At 34.1% G+C, this 9,677-nt stretch overlaps 1 protein-coding gene across 1 annotated transcript; it reads right to left on the reverse strand.

Moving 5' to 3' along the window:
- Positions 1-4,744: 4,744 nt before the first annotated feature.
- On the reverse strand, positions 4,745-4,954 carry LOC111454653 (jacalin-related lectin 5-like). Its single transcript, XM_023096145.1, has one exon. The coding sequence runs from the start codon at positions 4,952-4,954 to the stop codon at positions 4,745-4,747; it is 210 nt and encodes a 69-aa protein (XP_022951913.1).
- Between the last annotated feature and the right edge of the window lie 4,723 nt (positions 4,955-9,677).

Consider the following 9,677-nt stretch of genomic DNA (forward strand, 5'->3'; position numbering starts at 1 on the left):
AGGTCCCTATTCACGTAAAAATAGTATTAGAACTAGAACCGAGACAATCGGGCAAACAGAAAATAACCGGGCCAAATTGGCCGTTCCACGCGCGCTCACGCGCCAGCAGCGCTCTGGGAGTGCATGGTCATGCGCGCGGGAAGGCGCCAGTCGCAGGCTGCACGCGAGCCTGCCACACGCGCCCGCTTCCGCGTAGTCGCGGTCGGCTGGTCCGGTCCGCTCGGCTCGCGTTGCGGTTCTGCCCGGCTTGCAGGCGACACGTGTCAACGCCTCGCTGGAGCTACGTTGCTCCAGCCGATGGTCGACGCGTGTCCGGCGCCTATCGCCGCCCTCCGCCGCTCGCCGGCCGCCCTTTTTTCTTTCTTTCTTTCTTTCTTTCTTTCTTCTTTCTTCTCTGTACTCTGAAAATCGAAACACAGTCCCCTTTTCCAATTTTCATATCTTTCGATCCGTAGATCGGATCGATATGATTCCTTCGGCAAAGTTCTAGATCGTGTTACGGGCTACGTCCTAGTATTTTTTTTATAATTTTTTTGCTTGACTACTGGACAAGTTCAAAATGTCGGAAGTTCGCTCACCGTTCTCGGACGACTCTCGGATATCCGCCTTCGGGTTAAGGTCTCGGCCAAACTTCTTCACAGACTGTGCATGAGTTGTTCCAAGGTGAATATATCAAGATTTCAGATCTCGATTCACAAAGAAAAACCTTAGATCTGAGAAAACGTTCAAGATCCTTACCTTGCGGATTTTCCGATTTCTTGATGAAAAATGGGACTCCGACCACCCACGTTCTCTTTTCCCTTCCAAGAAAGGCTCCTTGCATCATGATCTTCACCAACTTGCATCATGATCTTCACCGGAATAGACTCCGACGGTAGTTTTCGGTGAGTCTTCCAGCGGTTCATCCTTTCTTCTCTCTCTAGGTTCTCTCTACCCCTTTCTCTCACTATTTCTCTTTTGCCCGTCTCGACTTTTCTTATTTTTTTTCTTTTTCTATTTCTATTTCTCTTCCTTCGAGTATTACATTTAGTATTTCGTATTGTCGTTTCAAAGATGTTTTCGAACATGTAAATTCATTACAGTGTTTTAAGATGAAGTTCATGTTTTATGATGAAGTTCATGTTTTATGATGAAGTTTCAAATGATTATTTATGCACAAAATGATTACGTTATGATTACGATAGCAACTCTAGATAAGTAGAATTTCTAGAGTCGTTACACTTTTCCATCGCGGTAAGTAGCCCATTCGAATTCTTTCTTCAAGCATACATTTAGGATCAACTTTGACGTGATTTAATATGGGTTAGTATTGAGTTCATAGGTGAAAAATATGTGTTACTAAGATAGTAAACCATGAGTATGGTCCCTTTGATGAATTAGTTCGAATACATGTGGTTTGATTGTTGTGTCGTGATTCATAGGCTTTGAGTTAGCCTATCTAGCTTATGATTAAATGATATTGACATATACTTTGATTCCTGAGGTTACGTTGGGTAGAATGAGCTACTTACCTAGTCAAAAAATAAGCAGGATGGATTATATGATTTACTTCTACTAATATAATTAGACTTAATTTTCATGGGATCAAAAGTTTACAGATAGTGTCCTCAGATTCTGAAGTAGAATTTAGTAGTGGGACAATTTAGAACGGATTAACATAAGATGGATGAGAATAATTTTTTATGCATACTTGTAAGGAAATATGTGCTCAGTAGCACACCACGTAGTTGAATATTGAGTATGATAAAGATTTAGGTTATGCCATTATACTATGTTTGATTTGATATGTTTGCAATATCATACAACATGATGTGGGTACCATGTGGGAATGGTTATGGGAACTCGCCCACTCATCCCTAATTGTAAACTTATTTTGATTGACAAGGGTTGGAATGATATTGCTAGTATATGGGGTCACTCTCATATGATTGTCCACACAATGTGGGGACTATTAGTGGTAGCTAGTAGGTTCTAGTAGTGTGAATAGGTATTATTCAAAATTTTACCGAGAGTATGTACAAATAGAGTTTTATTTTGAGATTAGTTTATTATGTCACATAAATATCATGTGCAGAAATGATCATGGGATCTCCAACAATCTCTTGTTCGTAATCCTACCTATTAGATGTTAGCAGACACAAAGAACACTCTCTCTAAATAAGCATGACATTATGAGGTCTATTAAGAAGTTGATATTGATAGCTAATCCCTGTAATAAGGTAGGAATGGTTGACCGTTTTTCCATAATGTCTTTCTACACCAATAGTTGGAACTAGTATGAGGTTGCACTTCATAGATTCAAGATACGTAGTTATATGACACAAGAAATAGAAATTCACCCTAAAATTTCATACAAAACTTTGATGGGTAGACGTGTTCTAAGGAGCTGAGTGATGAGATATCACGACCCGTTGAGAGCTCTGATTTTGCAAGACCATGAAAAACTATGAAAATTAAACTAGGTGAATGAGTAAGGACTCGATAAGGTCATTACAAAAAGCTGGTTAAAGCGACAAAGACTTCATCCTTTGATGACCTACAACTTAGACACGTTGGATTTAAGTATTTGATAAGATTGATTTAGAAATCTACAAGTAGACTACTTACTGAATATATATAGACTCATCCATGTTTTTTTAGATGGAAACTGAATTTACGATCGATGGCAGAGGCGTTTTGGGCCTATGAAACTATAGAGGGTCGATAGTCATAGTTTGACCTGCTAATATTCGGAGGATTGTGATTCCTTTTGACCGTACTTCTTTTGCACGAGGTCTTATGTATAACCATTTTATCAATGACACTATTTTTCCACTAACTTAAGTATACATATATATATTTATTTTTTATTTATTTATTGATGTTTTTTTTTTTAATTCGTGTTTTTTAAAACTCAAAAGAAAAATTTTATCGAGTCTTCTAGACATTTAACCTCTGTAAATTACGATTCATGACTCGAGTCGTTTCAAAACCTGGTCTATCGATATCCATCTAATAAGAGGTTTTTAAGACCGGGTTTATGGTCGCCTCTTGGTCACCCAATTTTAATACGAAAAGAATGCATCTTGGAGTTTTTTGAGGACAAATTTTTAGTTCTCAAGAACGTTTCACTTTTGCATATCTTAAAGTTCAAGAAACTTAATGTAACGACCCGACATAATGTGAAGAGAGGTGAAGAGACTTAATGTAATGATCCGAATTTCAAAAATGAAACTAATGCACGACCTTGACATTCTGAACTTAAATTACGGAATCATTAGAGGTGAAGAGACTATATAATGATCCAACTTTTCGAACTTAAACCAAAGAACGGAAGAGACTTAATGTAACACTAGACTTTCAAAATTTAAACCAATTGAGATTTTACTTAAAAAAAAAAAAAAAACATTAAATTCAAGAGTATTTTTTTAAACTTATTTTAGATTATCTTCCCATCTCAAAATTTATACTAAATTACTTTGCCATGAAACTCTAAATAATTTTGAAAGAAAATATTGAAATCTAAAATATTATAAAATATAATATTAATAGTTTCGGTTCAAAACTAATAATTAGGTTTTTTTTAACAAAAGTTTAAAGGTGTTTTTGAACCTTTATTAAATGTTTAGAAATATTATACTTTTCAATTATATGTTTAATGAAATTCTTAATTATTTTTTAGATAAAATATAAATATAAATTTTATGTTTAATGAAATTCTTAATTTTTAAATTGGTATGTAATAGAATTTTTTTAAATTTTAAGTAAAATTATAAATTTAATGAATAAAATTAAAAAATGGAAGGATTAAATTTATAATTTTAAAAATTTAGAAATCAAAATACAAGGACGAAATGGTAATTAATTATTATTAAATATGAAAACCAAATTTTTTTTTATAAGTACTTATAAAAGCATGCATGCAATTAAAATGGATATATTTTCCATAAAGATTGAAAATTTTGAAACTGACGACCCACCTTTCATTTAATTTTTAATTAAATTGTAATTAGTGCTTAAATTTTCAAGTTTATTGGGAAGAGAAATTATAAATTTAGAATTTATTTAATCTTTTAATTTAATTCTAATAAATTTATAAAATCTTAATTTCATGTTTAATAAATTAAAAGTCTTATAATAATAAAAAAAAAAAAAAATTTGACTCTTCTAAATTCATGTTTATTTTTTTATTTCACTTTTTTCCTTTTTTTTTTTTAATACTTTTGGTAAAATTATGCTAGAATTACAATGATGTAAAACTACATATTTATTATGAATAAGAAGCTCGGTTAGTACTCATTTATCTGTGCTTTTAGAAATCATTTTCTTTTGTTTACTTACCTAATTTGATTCTAAATTGTTTTGTTACCTAATTTGATTCTAAATTTGTCTATGAATTTTGATAGCTAATAACATATGAAATTCTCTATATGTCAATAGCTTCTAAGTAAAAATAAAAAATAAATAATTTGTGAGAAATTATCAACTCGAGGCTCAACAAGTTTAGAAAAATATCATCAGTGAAATCTTATATTAATAGTTTATAGGTGTTATGGTTCTTCGGTTCAAAAGAAATTTTATTGTAGGTTATTTTTTATGCTCCAATTATTTATTTTAGTGTAATTCGATTAAGAGGCAAAATCAACATCATCGATATAATTTTTGAATGTGAAAAATGATTTAAAACCCTAAACGGAAAGAAAAATCTTTATTTATAATAATAGGGTTTTACATAGTTTGATAAGCCACCTTGCAAAAGGGATCACTACTTTTGACTCTTTTCAGCTGCATGGAGGTTAGCAAAATAACCCTGAGGATTACTCTCAAATGCATCTCGAGAGATATGAGCAGCTCCTCCACTCCCCGGAGCAACCATCTTCTCAGAGCTATTGCTACCACTTCTTGTGGAGTTATGAGCTTGGCCAGCGCTGCCGTTGTTGCTTTTGCTACCACCGCTGCTACTTTTGCTATCCATTTCGAGATACAAGGGGATGATTGTGTGTTGAAGATATGATGCAATAAGGGCTTAAGTTTCTAAGAAAGTTGTGTGGAATGAGATGAGGAAAGGCTCTATATATATATATATATATAGAAATACAATGCTGTGGAATTTCTCAAGAGAGGAGATGGAAGGTCATCGAGTTTCATGTCCTTGGAAGACTAATAATCTCGAAATACTAAAATGGTTTACTAATTTTCGAGGAATATTAGTTTATTTGAGGATACATTCTAAGGTAAAAGAAATAAAAGTGAACAATCAATGGCACGCTTCACACCAATTCTCTCTATGACCTCCCCATTCCTAAAGCTCTTTGGCACCTCAACTTCATCTTAAAATATTGTCATGAACTTACGTGTTCGAAAACATCTCTAAAACGACACAACGAAATACTAAATAAACGTTGAAATTAAAACACACTATTCTAACCTAAGTCTAAGAAAATAAGTACAACTACCCTATGCATGTGTCATGTTCTCGAATTACGATGTCGTTATCAGCCGTACAGGGATGTCTTGCCTTTACCTGAGACTTATCATAACAGTCTATTTTACTATGGTGGCTATCCTAACGGGCAACTTGGATGTGTACTTAATTTTCCTACTCACGGTCCACATGTGCGTGTCTGGACCCACTAGTCAGTTCGCACACCTTCTGGGCCTCTTTTTGGTCGGATGAGCATTCTTTGTTAGCTGTTGATGTTGAACACCCATTGGGAATAGCGACCGTCATGACAACATTATGATAAACATAATAATCGTTCTCCTGCCCCGTAGTATACACGTCCGTACTATTGTGAAGGAATAGGATGTTGATACTTTGTAAATAGAGGATTTGATGATATCCAAGTTTCAAATCAATCTTTGTAAATAGACATGATATAACGACCCTAAATTTTCACATATCTAGAGTCGCCACTAACGTCTCATGCTCAACTCTAATGCAGAATATAACTCTAAGAATGCTCATCTTTATTAGCGGAAAAATTTAAAACTTCAGAATACGTTAAAACACTAGAAAACACTGCCGGATTTACGTGTTTCAAACATCATACTTCAAAATAAGATAAAAACAATTACAAATTAAATAATTTAAATAAATGAAATGCAAGCACCCTATCCTAACCAAGTCTAGGAATTTTAAATATGCAACTATCCTATGCACGCGCCACATTCTCTAATCACGATGCCACCGTCAATCGTACATGGAAGCCTTGCATTTACTTGAAAAACAATATGGCACAAGGCTGGAAATACTCAATAAGTGACCCCACTATAGGGGCCATGCTAATGCAAACACATGCCATCATGAATTAGGGACCTATCTCTAATCATCTTAAGGGTGGCCTCCAGTCTTGGACAAATTGGATGTGTAGTACTTCCCTACACACGACTCACACGTGCGAGTTTCCCTATAGTGGGATCACTTACTGAGTATTTCTTTGAAACATGTAAGTCCGGCAGTGTTTTCTAACGTTTTAACGTATTCTAAAGTTTAAAATTTTTCCGCTAATAAAGATGAGCATTCTTAGAGTTATATTTTGCATTAGAGATGAGCATGAGACGTTAGTGGCGACTCTAGATATGTGAAAATTTAGGGTCGTTACAGCACTTATACGGAGGGTGGCGGCATCGCGAGCAGAGATTGTGGCACGTTTATAGGGTAAACTCATATTTAAATTCATAGTCTTAGGTTAGAATAGGTTTTTTTGCATTTCATTGTTTTAAATTATTTTGTGTTTGTTTTTTATTTTCTCTAAATTCCAATATTTTCTATTTAAACATGTAAGACCAAGGCTGTGTTTTTTCCAGAGAAGAAGTTTTTTTAAGCGCTTTTCGAAGTTTACGTTTTAAATAGTGTTAATGTAAGAGTTATATTTCTGCATTATAAATGAGCATGAGACGTTAGTAGCGACTCTGAGTATGTGAAAATTTGGGGTCGTTACAGTTGGTAACAAAGCTCTAGGTTTTAGATTCTGTAGACTAGCCTACGATGTCGGCTTGACACGTTCCACGGTCCCAACGTCGATGCCTCGTCACCGTCAGGTACGCCTTGTACAAGATAAGAAAAGAGAAACGTTTTTGCACTCGCATGCATTTTTATGTTAATAGTACTGAAATAAATTGTAGTAATATTTCACGTATTTATTTAAGAGTATGATGTGATGTATTGCATGCTGAGTGATTTTATTTGCAATATGATGTGAAATTAGTATATGTGATATATAGCATAAGTTCATAAGTAATGGGCCTTAGACTTGATGCTATCTTTGTTTCTAGAACTATGATGCCCAAGATGTAATAGCCAAAATAATAATAATAATAATAAATAAACAAATAAAATTAATTATAAAAAATATATACATCAAAATAATAATAATAATAATAATAATTCATAAATAAATAACTAAAAATAATTACTTAAAAATAAAATTTACTCACCTCTCTCCACTAACCTCTCATCACAACTGCATCCTCCTTCCTCAACCCCATGATATTACAGCTCGTCCAAAAATAAATAGAAAAAAATGTCAGATTTGAGAAAAAGTAAAATGACCTTTAGCATATATGATGCAAATTTACGGGGAGAGATTTTGGTTTGTTATTATTGTTCTTTTTTCTTTATAGTTATGGTTATAAGAAATTAATTTAGGATCAAATTCACATCCTGTCCGTCAGATCTCATATATATTTTTTTGTTAACATTTGAACTTATAGAAAATAAGGTTAGAATCAATGAAATTTTAGTGGGTAGATCTATAAATCTGTAAGACAGTAGTCAAACAATCAATTAAAATTGGCAAATAATATCGGTTTATATACAGTTAGAGTAATATCTTGTTTACAGAATTGAAAATCTATCTGCAAAATGAAAATAATTACAAAGAGAGAGGAGGGAAGATTGAGGAAAGATTTGTTGAACATAATTTAAAAATAAACAGGAAATATGCATGGAACTCCATTAAATTTGTCTAACGAAAATATCGTAATTTTACGATGACCGAACTTGAAACTATGTCATGGGCTCATATAGGTTGACTCGGATTTCAAAGGACATAATCGAACTTTCATTAAGGATATATTTGTGACGACGACTTAAACTATCTAGGTATGTGGCCTTACTATCAGCATGGTTATATTGATGTTGACACGTGCCTGTGGTTCTGCATGTGTCATATATACTGATATGTGTAAATTATCTGTGAATCAGTATGCTTATATTATGTTTATGTTATGTTATAATATGTGGATTGTATGATAATAATTATGGTACGATGTGTTCAAGGATATGTTTGAGATAAGATATGAGAAGGATGCACAAAATGAAATGTAACGATAGGAGTAAGATACGTTCATGAAACGTTAAGGTTAGGTTATATACCAGAGTGCTATGAACAGGAGAGATTGATGAAAGAATAGGTTAGGATATGGGTAGAAAGGGATAGGTTTGTGATAGATTGATAGAACGATAACGTTAGGATACATTCCTGTCATGATATGACAAAGGTACGTTGACATAACGATATGACTGTGATAGGAATAAGAACGGTAAGACTATGATAAGTTAGGGAACGATATAACCACGAAGTGTTTACGATATGACATGTTATGATACGATATATGGTGATGGGATGTGTTATGTTTAGATTGTTTTGTGTGAACATTGAGGTAATTGTTGTATGAATTGCAAGTTATGAAATGGCATGTTAAAAGCATGGAGCGTTATGTTATGTTTTCTAAATTGTATGTATACAGCATGTTACGAATGACATGATATCACGATAAATAAAATGAAATGTAACACCGTTAGGATTATGTATGATACGTAGACTGAAAAATGAGAAATGACATGTTAAGCATGAAAGATGATAGCGGGGTTATATTCATTAAAATGATAAAAGTAGAAATATTGGGGACCTCATGCATTATTGTGCTAGTGCATTTGGGGGATACCCCTATTCCATCATGAGGGTATGGACGCGTACATCCAATGACAGGACAACGATCGTTATGTTTTGCATAGTGCTGCCATGACGGTTACTAGTTCTAATAGGTGTCCAGCCTAAGGAGCTCTTAGAGTATGCTCGTCCGACAAGGAATGTGGCCCAGCGGTGTGCGAACTGATTGGTGAGCCCATACTCGCATGTATGGGCTGTGTGTAGAGTATATGGTACACGTCCAAATTACCCGTTACGACAGTACCTGTAACAACCCAGATCCACTGCTAGCAGATATTGTCCTCTTTGGGCTTTCCCTTTCAGGCTTCCGCTCAAGGCTTTAAAACGCGTCTGCTAGGGGAAGGTTTCCACACCTTTATAAATGGTGGTTTGTTCTCCTCCCCAACTAATGTGGGACATCACAATTAACTGTAACGACCCTAAATTTCCACATATCTAGAGTCGCCACTAACGTCTCATGCTCATCTATAATGCGAAAATATAACTCTTACATGAACATCATTTATAACGTAAACTTTGAAAAACGTTTAAAACAACTTTTTCTCTAGAAAAGTGTTTAAATACAAAATACTAAAATGTAGAGAAAATAAAAAAAAACAAATACAAAATAATTTAAAAGAATGGAATGCAAAACAACCTATTCTACCTTAAAACTAAGAATTTAAATATGAGTCTACCCTATGCACGTGCCACAGTCTCTGCTCGCGATGCCGCCATCCTCCGTACAAGGGCGCCTTGCCT

The sequence above is a fragment of the Cucurbita moschata genome, unplaced genomic scaffold (assembly GCF_002738365.1).
Source record: "Cucurbita moschata cultivar Rifu unplaced genomic scaffold, Cmos_1.0 Cmo_Scf00016, whole genome shotgun sequence".
In the NCBI taxonomy this organism is placed as follows: domain Eukaryota; kingdom Viridiplantae; phylum Streptophyta; class Magnoliopsida; order Cucurbitales; family Cucurbitaceae; genus Cucurbita; species Cucurbita moschata.